General features: G+C 37.9%; 1 protein-coding gene and 1 long non-coding RNA gene across 10 annotated transcripts in view; one reads left to right on the top strand and one right to left on the bottom strand.

The window, feature by feature from the left end:
* The window catches only part of wwox (WW domain containing oxidoreductase), a 948132-nt gene that overhangs the window by 358917 nt on the left and 566544 nt on the right, over window positions 1-22671 (top strand). For 7 of the 8 annotated variants that reach the window (XM_087995711.1, XM_043706562.2, XM_043706566.2 and 4 more), the window contains exon 8: window positions 8491-8755. In XM_087995711.1, the coding sequence (XP_087851837.1) occupies window positions 8491-8755 (265 nt within the window). Of the gene's footprint in view, window positions 1-8490; window positions 8756-11789; window positions 11850-22671 lie in introns of those variants that run through there. The other variant, XM_087995714.1, reaches the window with a different exon arrangement.
* Window positions 15642-22671, bottom strand: part of LOC122558229 (uncharacterized) — a 57925-nt gene continuing 50895 nt past the window's right edge. For both annotated transcript variants that reach the window (XR_015759855.1, XR_015759854.1), the window contains one exon: window positions 15642-16026. This is a non-coding gene — a long non-coding RNA (uncharacterized LOC122558229). The remainder of the gene's footprint in view (window positions 16027-22671) is intronic.

Below are 22671 nucleotides of genomic sequence, written 5' to 3'. Positions count from 1 at the left end.
TTTTCCATTTGGTAAACATCTTAACATGGCTAGATCTTCCTTCATAACTGTTCTTGTTCCACAATATTAACTTTAGAATTTGCCTTGGAGTCAATAACATCTCCCACTTCTATAACATGAAGCCAAATTTAAATTAAACTTTCCGATAATATCTATTAAATATGTTCAAAGCTTTGTGTCCAATATGCTATTTTCGAGTCAGAATTACTTACTATCCCATGTTTTCCAAACATAATCCTTATGAAGAAAGATTTGCATTTGTATAGTATCTTTCATGATTACTGAATTTTACAAAACTCTGTCATCCAGAGGGTAGTTAGGAAGGAACCACATTGTTGTGAGTCTGGAGTCACATGTATGCCAGACCATGTAAGAATGGCAGATTTCCTTCCCGGAAGGTCATTAATGAACCAGAATAGTTTTTGAGACAGTCGACAATGGTTGCAATTGGCCAGCTTTTAATTCTAGATCTAGTTCAATTCACCATCTGCCATGGTAGGATTTGAGCCCATGTTCCCAGAGCATTAGCCTGGGCCTCTGAATGACATGATCCAGCCTTGTTGCATAGCCACTGTGCCATCATTTCTGCAGCTAATGAAATTTGTTTGGAGTGTGATTTTTATGATATTATTTGAAGGGTAAACATTCACAAGGAATGACGTACCCTGCTTTGCTTTGTAATAACGCTGTGGCATCTTTTGCAGTCACCTGAGGGAAGGTGGACTCTCAGTTTGACAAAAACCAAAATTGCTGAAGAAACTCAGCAGATCTGACAGAATGTCTCCACAGAGTGCTGCCAGAACAATTTCTCCAACAATTTCTGTTTTTTGTTTCAGATTTCAGAATCCACAGATGTTGGTTTTATCTCAGTTTAGCATCACATAAACAAAACAGCACTTCCATTAGTGCAACATTCCCTCGGTACTGCACTGACAGCATAGACCTTTGTGTTGAAGTCCAGGAGTGGGACATTAACACAGAATGTTGTGTGATCGCTGTTGTATGTTCTACAACAGCAAACATTTCAACTCAGAGTGAGCAATGCTTTGATGTACAGCATTAAAAAATAATAAATACCAGGTATTTACTTCAAGTCTATCACTAATTAAGGGGTTCAAATAAGTTTGATGTACTGTGAATCTTTTAATTGGATTTCTCAGGCACAATCAGTTGTGCATTCTTTCACACATAAATGATCTGAACCCCTCAATTAGATTATTGCCTTGTTATCACTCATGTGTATCCATTAATCCTGGCTTAAATTGTACAGGAGAATTATGTACAGGCAATTTCACTGATGGCAAGTTATGGCATTTTGTTGAGTGCAAGATCCATAACTCACTCATCGTGGATGTGAAGTGACTGATAGCTTACCTTCCACTATTTCCTTTTCTTCATTTGCCTTTGCTCCTCAAAATGTTTATTTTCAAATGGATTTGGAAACAGTGTAATCAACTATTTAGTATTTTACTCATGTAAAGGATCAATTTCAAACTTAATGTGGGTAGATTATCAATTCTCAGGGCAATCGAATTTTTACAGGTATGTTAAACAATTGAGTTTTTGTCCTGCAAGCATTCATATTTTGTATTATGCAAATGTGTGTGTATATATATATATATATATATATATATGTATGTATCTGTACATACACACCCATGATAAGTTATTGTCATGCTCTTTTCCTTTTAAAATCTTTTGGCACAATTCCAGAAATGTTTTATTATTTCTTCAGGAGAAAATACCAGTACTTAGCTTAAACTGTTAATAGGTGTAAGCATCTTTATATCAATGATATACTGTATCACATTTGCTAAGTTTTGGTTGACAGTATTACAGTTTTAATCACCCATTAACTGGACTTGATGGATGATCTGTCAGCAGTGAAAATTAAAAAGCAACCTTATTTGCATGTAATTGCATATAAAGTAAAAATGGTGAAATAAAATCATTTCTCACCAGGATGCATGAAAGTATGTGTCACCACTCGCTCAAATATTTCCCATTACAATTTACAAAAAAAACTATTTCTGGAATAAAGCTTTGGTGTCTATGTAGATTTTCCTGAAGGCACAATGTGTGGATATTTCGAAGTGTGACTACATTATGCCTTTTCCCAGTCAGTGAGATGTATAATACTTGATAAAAAAAATTAAACATCTGGCATTTAACGATTATGTCAGAGACAATTAAACATCACCATGTAGTTTCTTTGTTTCATGCTCCATCAAAGAATTGTTTGCTACCTCGTATGTCACAGTCCTTTTTATAGATGTAGGAACATCAAATCCTGCCACATTAATTTCTGGTTTGTAAGCAGTTATATTTTTAAATTCCCCCTCTCCTCCCCTCCTTTTGACAGGCAATAGTATCTGTTGTAAACTGCTCTTGTATACTTTGTGAAGTTATTGGTTCTGCAAAGTTATTGCCTTAGATTCGAATGTGACTCAATATATAAAATCTCACAATTCTGAAATATTTGAGGGAAATAGTTTCACTATAAAGTTTCATCAGTCTATAAAATGATCATTAGTTTTGTAAAATGTAAAAGTCCATTTTAGATGTGATACATTATGTTTAACTGCACTTGAAGTCTTGTATGTTATTTGTTATGGGATGTGGGTGTCCCTGGCTTGTCCAACATTTATTGCCTGTCCCTAATTTCCCTGGAAAAGGTGGTGGGACCTTCTTGAATCACTGCGGTCCTTGGGGTGTTGGAACATCCATAGCATTGTTAGGGAAGGAGTTTCACAATTTTTACCCAGGGACACTGAATCAGTGTGATGTGTGATTTGGAGGAGGATTTGCATGACCTGCTGATTAAGAAATTCACAATTAACCGCAGAAATGTCCATGGACAAGCTGAACACTCGTTATAAATGCTCTGAATTTTCATAAAAACTAAAGAGCCATCCTTGTGGCCCCTTGAAGCTGCTTCACTATTCAATAAGATAATAAAAGGGAAGGCAATGGCCTAGTGGTATTATCGCTAGACTGTTAATCCAGAGACCCAAGTAATGTTCTGGGGACCTGGGTTCGAATCCCACCATGACAAATGGTGTAATTTGAACTCAGTAAAATCTGGAATTAAGAGTCTAATGATGACCGTGAATCCATTGTTAATTGTTTCCTGTGCTAATGTCCTTTCGGGCAGGAAACCGCCATTCTTACCTGGTCTGGCCTCCACATGACTCCAGACTCACAGCAATGTGGTTGACTCTTAACTGCCCTGGGCAGTTAGGGATGGGCAATAAATGCCGGTCTGGCCAGTGACGTCCACAGCCCAAGAATGAAAAAAAAAGGAAATGAACCTGTATCATGTTCACTTTCCTGCTCTATCTGTCAGTTTTGGATAAGATTGATGAAGAAAGCTTGTACCCATTAGTTGATAGCTCAAGGGCTAGGGGATACAGATGTATGGTCTTAGGCAAGTACTGCAGGAGGAATTGAGGAACATTTTTTATGCAGTGAGTGGTAATGCCTTGGCACCTGCTGTCCACTATCATGGAAGCATTTGGCAATTTCAAAAGAAAATTGGATGCCAGCAGTGGCAGTAGATTCAGATACATGAGGGACATTTAAGCGACTATTGGATAGGCACATGAATGATAGTAAAATGAGGTTATGTAGGTTAGTTTGATCTTAGAGTGGGAAAAAAGGTCAGCACAACATCGAGAGCCAAAGGGCCTGTACTGTGCTGTACTGTGCTGTACTGTTCTATGTTCTTTTACTTGCCTGCCTCTGGGAATTGAGCAAAGGATTGGGACTGAATAGATTGGTCTGCGGAGAACAGGCATGGATTTGATGGGCTGAATGGCATCTTCCTGTGCTGTAAATAGCTCTTTGATTCAGGTGGCACTTGATTCACTCACTGCTCAAATATCTATTGATTTCAGGCTGAAACATTCTCATTGACTCAGAGTCTACAGCCTTTGAGACAGAGTATTCCAAATGTTCTTAACTCTATCCTTCATTATCTCAGCCCTAAATGACTGACCCCATATCCTCAGACACTGACTTTAGTTCCGTATCCTGCTGTCAGTGTCCAATCTTTGCTATATTGGCATTGTCGGGGGTATGCCTGTTATCTCAACAAAGTTAACTTAGCCACTTTTTACTGCATTTTCTGAGAGGTGGACAGCTTCTGTAATTTGGAAGAATGGTGGACAGCTTCTGTGGAAGAATGGTTAGGCTGTACAAACAAAAATTAAAGATTATATATTAGTGAGTAACATTGGCAGCTGCCGCTTGACAAGTGGATGTCAACCAATGCCTGGTTAATGCTTTACAATGGTACGGTTCAGGCTGAGAAATTGGTTATGCTCATCTGCACTTATTCTCACTAAATCTAAACAGTGGAAAATCAAATATATGAATTTTACACAACTCATATTCACATATCAGGTATATTTGTATAGGATTCAGAATTGTATATAACATACATGGAAGAGGTTTCGATCATCAGCAGTCACAAAATTCCACTGAACAACAGCCGATGCAGAGCTTGTGTTAGTCTTCGAAACTCGTACTTTGTTTATAGCTAATAATAAATCAAAATGGCATCTGTGCATTTAATAAAAATCTTATTTTATAGTGTTTCCCTTGAGTCCTGAGAAGTGTTTTGCCAAACACTCTTCACATCATAAATTTCTGCCTTCGTGACTGTATTTTGTGAGGTTAAGACAAAATTACACACAAATTTCTTTTGATAATGAATAAAAGTAGCAATTACTCTGGATCAATTTAAATGTGTGCAGCCTTTTTGGAATTACTGTAATTAGTAAGGCTGTGAGGCTTCATAAATTTTCAATTCCCTTTATGCAAGACTTGCCTATTATTGAGGTTAACCTAAGGTCTTGATTTATAGGCTCTTGAAATAAGACCACATTGGTCCCGACTGAGTGGTGACTACCGGTCATGACCATATTTAAGCTTAAAGCCTCTGCTCCCTCAAAACACGACAACCAATTTAACTGGAATTCAATTGATTTTCTTCAATAGTATTGGTTTAGGGAAATGTAAGTTTCCCATGAATTATCTGAGGCTGATCCAGTTTATTTAAAATCTTGGAGAGATATTGGACTCCAAATGAGCATTCCAATCACATTCTACAAGTCCAGTTCTTAATGCCATCCGATCTTGCCCCTGTCTCAGCTTGTCAGCTGCTGAAATTCTGTGTCAGCTGCCTCCATATTTGTCAATCCCAAAGCTGTTCTGGCCAGCTTTGTGTTTTCCAACCTAAGTACATGCAGACTCATCAAAACTTCCCTTCCCACATTCAAAATTCACCCCGCATTTCCCCCATACTTTCTAAACTACAACTGCACCCAGTCCAGCAAAATCTCATCTTTTTCTTCAAATTCCTCCCAGTCTCTGTAACCTCTTGCAGTCCTGCAAAATCCTTGATTTTAATCATTCCTTGTTATCATTCACTATTGGCAGCAGAAAACTCAATTGCTTAGTGCTGAAGTGCAAATTACCTCGATAAGTGTCTGTGTTTCTTTAGCAAATTGCCTCTCCTTTACAATGCTTCTTAAACAAAACCTTGCTCTTCTCTGACCTAATATCACTGTGTGTAAAATACTGTCAACTATTATTTGATGAGTACTGCTCCCAAACTGCCAGTTCAGAAACTGCATTGGCCTAGCTATATAAATACTGCGGCTACAAGATGTGACGATGCTGTGGCTTTAAGAGGTGTGTTTTGACCTTTTTTTAAAACAGAGATTGGGGAACAAGTCCCGAGCAGATTATGAGAAGACAAACAACTTATAAAAAAGCCTTGAGTCTTTTTTAAAAGTTGGAACAGTAGAAGCAGCCTGAGTGGGTGTTGTTTAGCTCTTACAGATGCAGGATTTTAGTTAGCTTTCAGCAATTGTTGGGGTCTCAGCAAGGTTGGAAGACAGTAAATCTCTCCTGGTTGCTATATTCTCTCTCTCTCTCTCCCTCTCTCTCTCTCTCTCTCTCTCTCTCTCTCAGTGTTCTCTCACAATTGTCTTTTGATGTTCTTTCCTCCTGGACTGGAGAACTACATAAGCCACAATCTGTTTTCTGAATTTGTCTTTTTGCTCCGGATGTGCTGAAGGGATGTTACTTCATAGAAACAGTCCTGATGAAGGATTTCAGCTTAAACATTGACTTTCCTGTCCATTGGATGCTGTCTGACCTGCTGTGATTTCCAGCATCTGCAGTCCCTTACTGTCTCCAAGTCATTGGAACAGTTACTGTTTAGTAGTAAAAGAGTATTTTTATTTTATTAATTCTTCCAATAAAGTTAACTTATTCCAAGTTATTCTTTCTTTTGTTGTATTTTAACTATTGTGTTTGAATAAATTGTGTTTTGCTTAATGCTGACTAGTTTGACTAATTGAAATGCACCTGGAACACAACACCTTGTATTTAGCTAGAAATAGGAAAAAAATTAGGTCCAGGCTACCTTTTTAATATATTTTGAGGGGATCCGGTCTTGTTCATAACAAAGAGCAGGTCAGAGGCTAGGCATTCTTTGACACGTAACTCATCTAACTCCTGAAACCTGCCCACAATTCCAGTTAAACTCCTGAAACCTGCAATCAACAAGTCAGGGGTGTAATAGACTACTGTCCACTTGCCTAGATTAGTGCAACTTCACCAGCTTGACAACATCCAGGAGACAGCTTGGCACCACATCCATAAGCATCCACTCTGTCCACCACTGGCTCTCAGTAGCAACAGTGTCATACCATCTGCAGATGCACTGCGGAAATTCACCAAAGTTCCGAAGACAACTCCTTCCAACTACATGACTATCTAGAAGTACAAGGGTAGCAGATACATAGGGACACCACCACCTGCAAGTTCCCCATCAAGCCGCTCACCATCCTGACTTGGGAATATATCGCTTTTTTTAGTGTTCCTGGACTAAAATACAGGACTGTCTCCCTGGTGGCATTATGGGTCTACCTACATCAAATGGTCTGCGGCAGTTTAAAAAGGCAGTTCATCACCACCTTCTCCAGGGCCTAGCCAGTGATGCTCACTTACCATGAATCAGTTTGTTAAAAAAAAACTGCCTATATGCACAGTTCATTTTTAGTTATGACCATAAAATATCAAATAGAGTCAGTGGCATTCAAGACACTAAAATAGATACGTATACCAGGGAGGAGAGAAAGGCCTTGTGAGGTATAAATGATATTTTCCTAAGGACCTAGTTAGAAGATTGGGCAAAGTATTATTATGGGGAACATATTTTTAACTTGGCAGAACAGTGAATTAATCTGCAGTATTTTGATACTAATTCCACTTGAGCTCAAATAAGATGGTTTTGTCTATTCAGTGTTAAGGATTTCAGATAAAATAATGTAATTATTATTCAAAATTCCCAAAAATGTGTCAATGATATATAACTTAGCATCTGTACTCATACACTGGTTAATCAATTCAGTTTTTCAACTCTGGGAGAATAGCAAATATGAGATGATTCTATTTCTCTTTCTGTTTTCTGACTGCTTTGTAGGTAAGTAAAGACACAAAGAGACATGCTCCAGGAAAAAATACAAAATTGGAGAACGAGGTAAAATTGTCTGAACTGAGCAGACTAAAATTTAATCAGAAAAATCAAATCTACACCATTTGGATTAGATACTGATTTATCTTTTCTTTTGAAAAGAATAAAGAACTAAGAGACCGAGTCTTCAGCATATGTCTATATCAGGATTTTCTGGTTGAAGGTAAAGACATGGTGTTCGCCACTACCTTGGAAGAAAGCTGCCCAGAAACAACTAACTATTTCTTCAATGTGGATTGTTTACAAAAACTCCTGACACAAAAATAAAATTAATTTTTCTGGGCCAGTGAGGTTATTCTGGGATTGTGACTTAGTATATTGGTTAATAACACATATGTGTTTGCTAGATGTTGTCAGCAGTCCTAGAAGAGTAAATATGACAACCACAGACAGTTGTACCATCATTCCAACTGCTAGATTTGTCCGAGAGATATAATTACATAAAATCATTCTTTACGTTGTGCTATTAATCCAGAGGGACTTGGGTTCAACTCCCACCATGTAAGATGGTAGAATTTGAATTAAATATAAAAAGTAAAAATCTAGAATTAAGAGTCTAACAATGACAATGAATCCGCTGTCAACTATTGGAAAAGCCTATCTGGTTTGCCAATGTCCTTTATGGAAAGAAACTGCCATCCTTACCTGGTCTGGACTACATATGACAGCAAATCCATAACAGTGTGGTTGACTCTTAACTGTCTTCTGGGATGGGCAATAAGTGCTGGCTTAGCCAGTGATGCCTGTGATTGAATAAAACAAAAGTACTATATTTAAAATAAAAAGCTTTTTTAAATTTCAGAACAAGCTTCCTGGTCTGTATTTGTCAGCTGTGTTTCACAAGTATTTTCTTTGCAAAACACTGGAAATACCTGCTATTTCTCATCACATTCATTGAAATTGGGGGACAAAAAATGATCATATTTTCACATGTATTTCAGATTTACTGATATAAAGGATTCCTCAGGAAAACTTGATCTAAGTCGACTCTCACCTGCTAAGAAAGATTACTGGGCCATGCTTGCCTACAACCGGTCGAAGCTTTGTAATATTCTCTTCTCGAATGAGCAGAACCGCCGTTTGTCACCTCATGGAGTAACCTCCAATGCTTTGCATCCAGGAAACATGATGTACACCTCAATACACCGCAGCTGGTGGTTATACACCCTACTGTTTACCTTGGCTCGTCCTTTTACCAAGTCAATGGTAAGTAACCAGCTCACATAGCGCTTTCAAATGAATCAAATTGCATGTCATGGGAGGTGTTTGCCTCAATTGAAAATCCAGATGTCCCTGTTTTGTCTCAGGATTATATAAGTTGAACTCAATGTTTCACAGAGTGGCATACTTGAATTGTTATGTAAGGAAGATTTGAATTTTTTTGGAAGAATAGGAGAGACTATTGAAAATACACGTTGTACTTGTAAACATAATCCAAACCTTGGAAGAGGTAATCCAAACTTGAGTGATGTGCTATCATGTCTCTTGGTTCAGTTGGTCTGGAAGAAGGCACGGCCCATCTGACAGTTTGGGTGTTCTACTTGATTCTTTTCTTTGAAAATTAATGCAGCAATATTGTGTAACTAATAATTCCTGGAATTTCATTCCAGAGAGCACAGAAACAGTCAGTTCATCCCATTGTATCTGTTGCTGTCATTGTGACGATGTTGCATTAATGCTGTTTTTTTAGTTGTGTGAAAAAGAATTGACGTAATTTTGAACTGGCATCATTGATACCTTTGAGTTGTAAACCTTACATGTGTAGAAGAAGAGCAGTGATGTCACATCAGTGCTGCTGTGCCCTTATTTTAGGCATGGTGTTAGAGTATCATTGCCTTTTTTCATATTTTGCAGTCAAATCTTGATTATGTGCAGTGATATACTTGTGTCATACTTAAAAATGAAGCCATCTGCTTTCACCATAAGGGCTCAATAATGTCTTCTGTTTGCAAGAGCAAGTGACCAGCTGGTTATGATGTAAAACTCAGGTCGTTGGCCAAGTAAAATGTGATTCCAACAAAAACCTTAGGTATTTTTCCATTGGAACAATCTATCATTTTCTGCCATACAGAGCAAGTTCCTTGGAGCAATTTGTGTCTCTCTCCCTTTGTTTATTTGTTCACTGCAATGCTTGTGTATTCAATTTAGAGCTCAAGCATTTTCCCAATACAATATTAGTGTAACAGTTTCTAGTGGTAATCTTGCTCGTAATAAAAAGCTGTTTACTTGCCTTGATCATATCTTCCAATTTTCCTCAGTGTTTTAATTTCATCCTGTACTCATCTTGTGATAATTACTATTCAGGTTTACAGTTATTGCAATAAGGAAGAGGAGAAAAGGGCATTATTCTCTCCGATTCATGCAAATGCTGAAATTTTTGATTGTCTTATGTCTCTATTCAACAATACATAAAGTAAATGAGGATCTACTTTTGAAACATGTGAATCTATTCACCAAATGAAGACTTTACTGGAGGGATCTTGTTTGAACTAGTCTTTCCGTGATCGTATATGAAATTTGTAGACTTGTCAAGCAGATTACCATTATCCCACAATTTGCACAATCCTTCATTCAGACAAATATTTTTGTTGGCAGATTATGAGTGGAAGGCTAGTGTGTGTTTGAGTAGCTAGAGCTTAGCAGATGTTTTAAGCACCAACATGTTTTTTTTCCCCACTGCTCAACGTGATGGATCAAAATGCCCAGAGCTTGCAAAAGGTTCTGAGACTATTGGGTTACTTTTCCGGTTCCAGTGGATTGCCATCCATTGTACTGGAGTTTTAACAGATGTGCTTCCCTCCACTAATAGATGGGATGCAACCCAACTTCTGTCTCAGTAGTATAAATTATGCCGAAGTAAGCTACGCCAATCTGTCACTTCTGATTGTGGGCACCTTCTTTTCCACTTCATTCAAATCAGGTGAATTTTTTTTTGCAGCCTTTTGCTTCATTCGAGCTTGATTTGAAGGAAATTCAATACTTTCTTTGGCAGCACTCTATGTTAATTTGGTTTTTAAGTATTACTGGGTCTCAAACTTTAGTTTTACACCCTCTCTCCTTTGTATGCAAGCCATTGATAAAGCAGTATATGTTACTTAATGATTTTCCATCCATTGTTTGACAAAAGAGAGAGTGAAGGTGGAGTAGACTGAACCCCCATTTCACTGTAGTCTATTTGTGCCACAATACTGATTAAAGAAAAATTCTCTTGTGTTACTTTTAAAAATGCTTTTCATATGTCATGTATGAATTTTAATTGCGTTTGTTGAAGGGAGAAAAACTATTACTTTTCAAATTCTATGGTAATTTTACAAAATTTATAATGTTTGTTCAGCTGGATGCACTACATAATTTATCTGTGGTAAAAGGAAATCTCTTTTGACTTTGCAAGAAAAGGACAATAAACATGAGAAAAATCATATAACTCTAACTGAGGTTGTACTATTTAAAATACAGCAATAAAAATTCAGCTGCTTATCCCAAAGAAAATATTTCCTATAACTGCATCAATTTATTACATTAGTAATGCTCTTTCCTTTAAAATGTATCTTGTAATGTGATCTCCAATAGAATGTGTTTTGCAATTGTATCAGAGCAATAATTTCAAACTTGAATGTGTGCAGTAAGAAGACCCATGCAGCATTAGACTTCCATAACCTCTGTACCCCTCCAGTCACTTTTGAGCTGTAAAACAAACACTCATATTAAAACATTAACTTACAGATATGGCCCCAGTGAGTCCCACTAGAGTAGATTAGTCTTTCTCTGCTACCTGACACCTGTAATTCTTGGATATTGTGGCGCTGTGGGAGCGCCTTCACAACATGGGCTGCAGCAATTCAAGAAGAACGCTCAGTGTTACTTTCTTTAGAATGAATGCTGGTCTTGCTCATAACATGTTTATGCTGAGAATGTATTTAAAATAGTTCAACCCAGACAACAGGAATACAAATAAAACAGATAAATAATTTAAAAAATGTCTTGCATTGGGAGCAAAGCCAGTGGTATAATTAACTAGTACAGTGTCTACATTAAAGAGGTGAAAAGAATTCAATTAACAAAGCTGGAATAAATGAGAAGATCACAGAGAATAGATGAATTTGGTGGAAACAGTGGGAGCTTTTGGTTTCTCTGTGGGATATGGAGGACACAACAGATTGCCAACAAATGGCATCTGTCCGGTATGACTCATTTGTGCCACTTTTTAGAGATGTGTTAAATGACTGCCTTCCCCATGCAGGGAGGGAATTTAAAGGACAGAAGAAAGAATGGCTATTTGGAGTAGAGACTGACCTGAACCTCTCCTGATCTACTGCCCTAACTGGAGCAAAGGAAGTAACCATTAATTTGCTCACGTTCTCATGGATAATTGTGAAGAATGCTGAATGTTCAGCAATTGAAATGAAATATGAACTTCTCCATAAAAATAAATGAAAATGAGTAATCAAAGAAACTCCAGATTCAAGAACTTGTGTTGTTGGTCTGTTAAGAAAATAGAATCATCCTGAAAGAATGGTGATGCATCAGGAAGAAACTAAATATGAGGTGTCAGGAGAGAAGCAGTGCAATTAAAATAGTCAACAAGTGATAGATTTTACTTGGTGCATTTACTTTAATTCTTTGAAAATATGACTGTTAGCAAGCAAAACTCAATCAGCGTTCTATTTCTAGACTTTAACAAAGCACCATGTCAGAGAATATCACTTATTAGAAAGGCACAGATTAGGGAAAAAGATTCTAAAATAGATGAGTAACTGATAAAACAACATAAAGTTATAATAATTAAAAGTGTAACTTCAATATGTAAATTAGTGCAGAATACAGTAATACAAGGAATGCATCTGGACCATCTTTTATGATTAATTTGCACAACACAGATTAATGCTTCCATTAAAATGGCACAGAGGAAAGTCATAAGAATGCGTTAAGTGTTTGCTGGCTAATATTGTGAACAATAGGTCAATGTGCATGGGGACTGGGAGACTAATATCATATAGCTGTTTATGTAGCATCTTCTGTACAGTCACTTTGGGAATATTGCAATTCAACATTTTATTAAAGTAAATTACTCTGGTGTCCATAAAAAAAATGCTGAATACAAAAATATAATTTTCAAATTCTATAACACTGCATGCAATGTGATCCTGGAACTATTCATAAACATTAACAGTTTCATACATCTATATAAGTGTAGTGTGGAAGTCATAACTATTTACCTTCTTGTGTAGTTTTCAATAATATCAATAACACATCTTAGCTCTATTATATTCTGCAAATGACTGCATGCTTCCAAATGTGGATTACATAGAATTAGTTTCTTAATGGCACAGAACTTGTGTATTGCTGAGAAAAAGAGACTTGGTGTTGAAACTTTTCATCTTGCAAACATCAGTCAAAAAAAAAATTCTACTTGACATTCATGTATCTGTCCTGACAAGTGCAAGACAAAGGGTTTTAACAGCATCCCTCTCTTACATTAAGTTATGTTGAAATGCACAGCACAACACTGGACATTTTGATTCCACTGCTCCCTGCTAATGTTCATGCGCCCTGCATATCTTTTTCCATTGGTTCATCTAATTATCAGGATGGCATAGAGACAAGGAACATTGAACATTGGAGCCAGAATAGGCCATTTGGCCCTTAGAGCTCGTGGTGCCATTCTATAAGATCTGTTTGTGGACTCAGCTATACTTTCCTTACTGCACTCCAAAATCCTTCATTCCCTTGTCCATCAAAAATCTATCCAAGTCATAGAGATGTACAGAATGGAAACAGACCCTTCAGTCCAACTCTCCCATGCCGAACAGATATCCTAACCAAATCTAGTCCCATTTGCCAGCACTTGACAGGCTGAATAGGCTGGGGCTGTTTTCCCTGGAGCATCAGAGGCTGAGGGGTGACTATATAGAGGTTTATAAACTCATGAGGGGCATGGATAGAATAAATAGACAAGGTCTTTTTTACCTGGGGCAGGAGAATCCAGAACTAGAGGGTTTAGGGTGAGAAGGGAAAGATATAAAAGGGACCTAAGGGGCAAGTTTTTCACAGAGGGTGGTGCGTGTATGTCAGTCTTGAATAAATTTAAAGATTCAGACTCTTTTTATCTTCTGGCTAGAGAATTCCACACTCTAACGTCCCTCTGAGAGAAAAAGAAATTCTCCTTACCATTGTCTTAAAAGGCAGAAGTCCATTCTTAAGCTATGTTCTTTAAATTTAGTTTCCTGAAGAAGAGGAAGCAATCACTGGGCTTCCATCTTATCCAAAGCCCTTGAGAGTTGTTATGCTTCAAGAACATCTCTTCATTGTTTTGAAGTCCAATGGCTGCAGACCTAACCTGTTCAATCTTTTTTCACAAGATAAGCAAGCTTCTCTGATTTGTAGGTTCACCCCTCTCCTTAAATGCATACATTCTAGTCGCCTTGTTACTACATGTGGTTGCAAGTTCTCGATCCTAACCTCTCTCTTGGTGAAGAAAGTTCATCCAATCTCCCATTTGAATGTAATAATGACTAACTTTTCTTTATATTTTGCACTTCTGATCACTGCCACGACTTTGTGGACAGCTGGTTAAGAGCCAAGCAACAGACGAGTCAGATTTACTTAAAAGAGTGGGTTGCAAGTCTGACACAGGATTTATTTTCTTGATGGCCGATCTTGGAGATCCCTTGTAATTTTATTTTTAACTTTCAGCCCTTCATGAAACCTGCGTACTAGCACCTGCAGCTCAGTAAGACCATCTTTAAATCAATGTGCTGACAGTTTCAAAATAAAGTCAATTGTGAATTCTAAAGCAATGCTAAGCAGAGAAAGAAAGTGAAAGCTGAGGAATGGGTGGTGCACTGTATCTACAAATTATCCTTTCAATGTTGACTCTAATCAAGAGTGATGGAATTCATTATGTTTCATCCTGCAATGCCCCAGTGTGAACTGAGTTTCAAGCCAGCTTCATTGGGTGTGTGTTCACAGTTCAACAAGCCATAACTGGCGCTCTAGTTGCAGCTCATTTAGATGCCACAGCACTGGTTAGTGTAAGATATTGAAAATACTACACTGACATGCTTGAAATAATTCATTGTTGGGCAGAAACAAGTTCCGTCTTCCTCTACACTTGGTCATTCTATACATAGCCTGGGAATTCAAATTGTTGACATTTTGTGCCAAAAAGCATTCAGTTTCCTTGGATTTATATCAACCTTGATCCACAGATTTAAAATTGATTATGCTCAGAACTGTTCCCTTATTATCCTTTAGAGTGCCTGCATCCCCCCTTCTTCCCACTGCCCCCACTCCCCAAAAAAAGGAAATTAATGTTCAGTGCCTTAGAACGACCTTTTCCTGAATGGTTTTGTGGATTTCAGTTTTGGTGCGAAGAGCATCTCAAGTGAACATTATTTTAAAACTAATAATTTTAGGAAGATACTGCTTTGCAAATGATAAAAATGATAACCTGCTGTTTTTTTTTTCCCCAGTTGCATTAATGAAGGAAAATGATATGAATTTTGTAACATTTGTTAATTGGAAAGTCCAGGTTCTTTGCAATAGCTTCTGAAGGCAACATAAAGCTGCTTCATGGAAAAATGGTGCAAGACAGGGACATATCCCATCAGTAAATCATTATTAAAGTCCCCTGTCTCTGTCTAGCAAAATTCACTAAGTCATTGTGCTCACATTGAGCTTTTATATATCAGTGCTGCCGTACAAAAAGTGTAGGATCCCATTAATGGCCTGAAGTACATTATTTAACCAGCCTTCTTCATCTACTTGTTTTAAATTACATTTCATTTTCAATTTTTCAATTAAAGTGAGGTTCCAACATCAATAAAGAGCGTACATATCAGAAATATCCCATGCCAATTTCCCCACCATCAATCATAAATGGATAATTGTGAAAATATCTTTCATCCAAAACAAAAAACAGTACCAGGTTTATTTCATTTGAAACTACCTGCAAACCAAACTAAAGAAATTGTGGACGTGATCTCTTTCAGAACTCAGGTGCGTGTGTTCTCAGCATTGTGGCTTTGTGGCTGTTCATCTGTCTACATTCTTGTCTTAATGGTGCATCCGGCAGGAGTGATCTTTTTACTCAGCTGGAAGCGCACTCTCTCCTTTCTGGAGAACAGCCTGGCATCTGCACAGCTGCTCTCTATGATAGTCCTGTTGAGACTGAGAACACGGTGTGTGGGGAACCACAGGTGTGAGTGAGTCTACATCCTAGCACTCTGTGGCACAGTGGGTTTCAACACCATTAGAAGTCATTAGAAGTCATGTTTTATGTTCTGCTTAATGCGATATTTCTGTTTTGTGATTAACAGGATATGTGGAAAAGTTCGCTAATATAAATTTCCATGCTGAAGTTCATCATTTATCACTCTTAAGCAGAGTTGCATTTTAGCACTTGGCCTCTGGCAGTTCTCTACACTTCTCGAGCAGCTCTTTGTCTTTAAGTATACAGTGTTTGTTGGAAGCTTGTCCTATAAATCGTACAATAGAGAAACAATGTTACACAACACTTTTTTAAAAATTAATTGATTTCAGCAATAATTTGTTAGAGAGGAAGCAGTGCAAAAACAAAAATTGCAGCAATGAGGAGTGGACAGTTGGTGTATTAATGTGGTGAATCAATCAGATAATTATGGGGAAGCTGGGAGTGTAGCCAGTACAGGGCGGGGGAACTGTGTATGGGCTGAAAAGAAAATGTAATGTTGGCCGTGAGAGCCTAACAAAAGGAAGAGATTGATTTTTTTTCCATTCCCTTCCTTCAGATTTTATATCCCTAAATCCCCCTAAAAGAAGAACATTGTTTCTGGAACAGCTCAAAATGAAATGATGTGGGAGATGCCTGATATGTAAAGTTGTAATAAAGAGGGAAATTATTAACAGAAAAAAGTAAGGGGAAGTAATTGGCTTAGAATGTCACACTTCAAGCGTGATCCACATAATGCAAGCAGCAATTCATCTAAGTGATTTATTAGAATGCCTGCTGGGTTTGATTAGAAGCCAGGGACTGGGGAATTTCACCACCTAGTCTTAACTATTTCAGTTAGTACTCTTCTTATAATTATACATTACCCATGTTTGCATCTCACATTTTCAGGTTTGCTCTGTAAGGCTAAAGCTGATTTAAAACGTTAAGCAGCTTTAAAAATAATTTGCTTAGGACAGTGTGCAGAATTTCTCCTTGTGAATGAGTTTTTTTTGGAACAAATTCTGTACCATATCAGAAAATGCGTCAATTTTAATGAATAAATAATTTCCTTTCGGAGTGCAAGCTCAGCTATATGGTAGATATTTATATTTACTTTACATTCAGCATTACAGATCTCCCACACCTCTAGTATATTTTAGGTGTTTGATTCTTGGGGTTTTGTAGTTTTCTACTGTCTGCATTATCTGAATGTTCCCTAATTTGTGGAGTCATATGAAATGACCAGTAAAAAAAAAATGCAGTAGGTCAGGCAGCATCCGAGGAGCAGGAAAATCGACGTTTCGGACAAAAGCCCATCATCAGGAATGAAAGGCTTTTGCACGAAACGTTGATTTTCCTGCTCCTGGGATGCTGCCTGACCTGCTGTGCTTTTTCAGCACCACTCTAATCTAAACTCTGGTTTCCAGCATCTGCAGTCCTCACTTTCGTCCAGTAAAAAAAATACCTATTGATCTAACTTTTTTGTTTTGCATTAAATGTTGATAGAGTCATAGACTCGTATAGCATGGAAGCAGACTCTTTGGTCCAACTAGTCCACGCTGAGTGGGTTGTACAAAGTTAAAAATCACACAACACCAGGTTATAGTCCAACAGGTTTAATTGGAAGCACCACCTGATGAAGGAGCGTCGCTCTGAAAGCTAGTGTGCTTCCAATTAAACCTGTTGGACTATAACCTGGTGTAGTGTGATTTTTCACTTTATCCTGAATCAGTCCTTGTCTGTCCAAATACACATAAATCCTTTCTTTCAGAATCTCCTCCAACATCTTACCCACCACCAATGTCAGGCTCATAAGTCTATGATTCTCAGGCTTCTCCTTACATCCTTTCTTAAATAAAGGCACAACGTTAGCCACCCTCAGGTCCTCCGGCACCTCAACCATGGTTATAGATGATACAAATATTTCTGTTAGGGGCTCTGCAATTTCTTCCCTAACTTCCCACAATGTTCTGGAATACACTTGAACAGGTCCCAGAGATATATCCACCTTTACATTTTCTAAGGTTTTCTCTTCTCTAATGTGAACTGTTTTCAAAACATTAATATTTATTTTCCAGAGTTCTCTAGCCACCATTTCTTTCTGTACAGTAAAAACTGATGTAAGGTATTCATTTAATGTTTCTCTTATCTCCTGAGGTTCAACAAAAGGAGGACCTTGTTTATCTTTAAGGGGTCATATTCTCTCTGTAGTTGCTGTTTTACTCTTAATATATTTGTCGAGTCTCTTTGGATAACCTTTAACCTTATCTGCCAAGGCTATCTCCTGACCCCTCTTTGCTCTCCTAATTTCCTTCTTAAGAATGCCCCTACACTCTTAATACTCTTCAAGAGATTCATTTGTTTCCTGTTGTCTATATCTAATATATGATTCTTTCTTAGCCTTGACTAGAACCTCAATATCTTGGTTAATCTATTGTTCCCTACTCTTACCAGCCTTACCCTTCACTCTAACAGCAACATAACGCCTCTGAACTCTCATTATCACACTTTTGAAAGCGTCCCTTTTGTCAGTGGTCCCTTTACCTGCAGACCGTCTACTCCAATCAACTTTTGAAAGTTCTTGTCTCATACTATTAAAATTTGCCTCACTCCAGGTAATAACTTTAACTTTTTGGAAGGCTTGTCCTTTTCTGTAACTATTTTAAAACTAATAGAATTATGATCACTTGTCCAAAAGTGTTTCCCTACTAACATTTCAGTCACTTGCCTTGCCTTATTTCCCAAGAGTGGGTCAAGTTTTGCTCCTTCTCTAGTAGGTACATTTACATATTGATAAAGAAAATTTTCTCAAACACTTTTGACACATTCCTCACCATCCAAGCCTTTAATACTGTGGCAGTCCCAGTCAATGTTTGGAAATTTAAAATGCCCTACTATTACAACCCTCTTATTCTTACACATATATGAGATTTCTCTCTCCACATTTGCTCCTTAATTTCCCTCTGACTGTTGGCGGAGGGTTCCGTAAGTTCGCTGGACGATCCCTCAGAAATATTCACTCTAAGTGCTGTTATGAACAAAGCATTCTTTTTCAAAGAATATCACAGAAGAAAGTATGTTTTTATATTAAAAGATGTACAAAATGAAGAGAAGTTATTTTCTGATTTTGGATCACAATTTGGACTGCAAGAGCTAATCTAATGCCAGATTTGTACGTTCTGTCAAACCCACTCTCGAAGCAGTAACTAGGAGGAGTACAAATATACTTGCTGTTACTTTTAACATGTACCTTTAACCTTTCTCTTGAGAGAGAGTTGGCTGTTGCTCAGAGCTGTCCTCAAGAGGTGGACATTTGTGTAAGGGAGAGCTCTATCATGTATTGTCAAACAATCCTCCCTTCTGTGTGAACGTACAAAGCAAAGTGACTTAATTGTATTGAGGATTTTGCTTGAAAACATAGACAAAAACTATTCTCTTAATTTTTGCACAATTAGCGGGCAAGACATTAACTGAAAAATTCATTATTCATTTGAAATTATTCTTCTCCATTTGTTGAAGTGAACTTAAAATTGAAAAACGTATAATATTTTATTTTGGAATATTGTTTTTGAAGGAAAAACACAGTGTTCTCATTTCTGTTTTCACTTTTTAATGGTATTTCTTCCCTAAAAAAATTAGGGAAGAACCTCTGCAATTGTGGTGCATTGCAAGGTGAGTTGCAATAGGTGTTGCTGAATAAATGTTCCCAATCTTTGTATCGTCATGTTCCAAGCAGTCAGTATACTCATCACAGGCAATGTTGGCAGGGTGATGGGCTTAGGAGGTGACTGTTGGTGTTTAAAAAAGAGCTTTGGGGTTATATTTGCAATATGGGGTGATTCCGGAAAGGTGAGAGTTTTAGCAGCCAGTAAACATTTTACAAACTGAAATGGTGGAGCTGGATAATCAGTGGGGATTTCACGTGCACTGCAGAATGTACTCACGTTGAAGTCAAATGTTGGTGCGTTGTTGGCAGATGCCTGACACACTAGCATTCCAGCTGTTTTAACCTGCACAGTGCTCCACACATGCTGTCGGGTTAAAATTCTCAACTGCGACCCACTATTAGACAAGGGTGGGTTGAAAGTGTCATTGTAAGTGAATTGGAGCAGTGTTTTTTTCCCAGGGATAGATACAGAATGAAGTAGGTTTTGAAGGGGATGTGAGTGTTGAAGGATAGGGATCAAAAATGGTCTTGTCCATATTTGAAAGAATTGGAAATAGGGTGGTTTATAAGATGTCAAGGCTGTGGCATGTTTTAATATCGGTTGGTGAGTGTAGATTGGGTAGGAGAATGTTAAGACAGGGATGGGGAGCTGTTCACTCAGAGAAAGAGAGACAGATGAATTGAGATGAATGTTAAAATCACCGAGGACAAGGTTACTTAGTACAGAGGCTGTGTGAGAAACATGAGGATATAAAATGAAGATGATAATGAAAAGGACAGGAGGTGGATCAACAAGGTATACTCAAAGGACTTTACGGGAGCCTACGGCCCAGTGGCATTGCAGGACTGTTAATCCAAAAAAACCAGGTGATGTTCCGGGGACTCAGGTTCGAATCCGACAATGGCAGATGGTAGAATTTGAATTCAATAAAATTCCGGAATTAGGAGACTAATGATGGCCATGACTCCATTGCCAATTGTTAGAAAAACCCATCTGATTCACTGATATCCTTTAGGGAAGGAATCTGCCATCCTGACCTGGTCTGGCCTTCTTGTGACTTCAGATCCACAGCAATGTGGTTGACTCTTAACTGCTGTCAGGGTAATCAGGGATGGGCAATAAATGCTGGTCTGGCCAGTGATGCCCTCATCATGTGAATTAATTAAAAAGAAAAGCTGCCTTTGGAGTGGCAGGCCAGACCATAGTGAAATTATGTGATTGCACAGTATCCTTTCCATGCACAGGTAAAAGATTTGCGACATCAACACCATCCCTGCAGTTATTTATTCTCTTCATTCATTCATACATTGAGGAAGACTCGAATATGGCATTTAATATTAGGGTTTTATTTGACTAATTATCTGCTGCAAAATTCATTTACCTGTTCTCACTCTCTCCCTCTGTCTCTCAAACAAAAACATTTCTGCAATTAAATTTTGCTCTGCTGCCAAGAAGATAATACATCGGAATGCTTTTCATGACCTTCACACTTTGTGAGTTTCCAGTGTTTTGTTTTGATTTAAATGATGGATTTTGGCTTGAGTCCTGACATTAATATGTTTCTAACAGATCTTCTTCTCATTGACTCTGAGGTAAACATACTCAAACAAGTACCCTCAATGGGAAGTCCCAACTCTTGTACTCAATTAATAGCAACTGTGATAAAGCTTTGCGTGCACAGCAGGAAGGAAGAGAATCTCCTTCCTTATCTGTGCTATTCTTTTACAGAAATTGACCACTTCAGATTTATTGTTATTAGGTTACAAATGGCATTCTTTCCTGTCACTGTTGTTACTTTGTGACAAAGGTTCATAGCGTGCAATAACTATACGGAAACTTTGTTGATAAAACGGACTTTCCTTCTCAGTCCTGTGTAAATCTGATTTGTTTTCTATTCATAAAGAGTCAGAAATCATTTTGAAAATCATTCAAAACAGAATTTAGAAGAAAACATAATTTTAGCTGATGATGAGGAAGCTTGCAGGGGAGTTAATTGTTCAGGTGTTTGCTGACTTGAGTTTTATAGTCAAAAGAGAGAGGGTAAACAGAAGCAAGTTAATTCAGCGAGAAGAAGTCCATAACAGCAGCGGTGCTGTTTGTAGGAGTCTTCACACTGTCAAGGTTGGGAAAACATTCACAGTTGCTGAGAAGAAAGCTCCATAAGCAAAAGGTATCAGAGAGAAAGACTTACCTTCAAGACTGAGTTCAGAGACTCCATGTTAAGTAGGAAGTGAATTGAGTTATCAGGTTGTTTTTAGGGTCTCAGGGAGAGACGCTAACTAAAGAAAATAGAATCGAGCTAATGTAGAAATGAAATTTGCCAAAAGGAATCCGTTTACTGCCATGCTAGCTGATTAATGAACTTTAATGTGGAGACAGGATGACTCTCCACTGAGTTTTGAATGTCTGCAAGATTATTGCTAAGGTAAAAAGCATTAATCAGTCTTCCATATATTTGTAGTTCCGTAATTTCAACAAAAATATCTTGCCTTTAATCTTGGTTGGAACTTCCCTGCTTAGCAAATATGCAATTTAACCCCCTATATAAGTTGAACTGAATTGAATTTAATTTATTGTCACGTGTACTGAGGCACAGTAAAAAGCTTTGTCTTGCGAGCAATAAAGGCAAATCACATAGTTAAGTAGCATAGATATAAATAATAGGTAAACAGCGGCAAAAACACAGGTACAGGTGAATGTGAAGAGTTAGTGAGCTCATTCAGTATTCTAACAACAATAGGGTAGAAACTGTTGTCAAACTGGCTGGTGCATGTGTTCAGGCTTCTGTACCTTCTCCCCGATGGTAGAGGTTGTAGAAAAACATTGCCAGGATGGGATGGATCTTTAAGAATGCTGGCGGCCTTTCCTTGACAGCGGGCCTGGTAGATAGATCCTATAGATGGGAGGTTGGCCTTTGTGATTGTCTGGGCCGAGTTCACCCACTCTCTGTAACCGTCTCCGATCTTGAATAGTACAGTTGCCATACCAGGTAGTGATACATCCAGACAGAATGTCCTCGATGGTGCGTCTATAAAAGTTGCCAAGGGTATTTGCCATCATGCCAAATTTCCTCAGCTGCCTGAGGAAGAAGAGAATTTGTTGGGCCTTTGTAACCAGTGTATCCACATGTAGTGTCCAAGAAAGCTTGTTGTGGATGAGTACTCCCAGGAGCTTGACACTCTCCACTCATCCACCTCTGTGCTACTAATGTGTGGGGGGGGGCATGAGTAACATCCCATCAAAAGTCAATAATGAGTTCCTTG

Source organism: Chiloscyllium plagiosum, unplaced genomic scaffold, assembly GCF_037043375.1.
Source record: "Chiloscyllium plagiosum isolate Xiang-an unplaced genomic scaffold, Cpla_swu_hap1 HiC_scaffold_17, whole genome shotgun sequence".
Taxonomy (NCBI): Eukaryota; Metazoa; Chordata; class Chondrichthyes; order Orectolobiformes; family Hemiscylliidae; genus Chiloscyllium; species Chiloscyllium plagiosum.
Note: the sequence above shows the minus strand (reverse complement) of the source record. Positions and strands in the feature narration are given on the sequence as shown.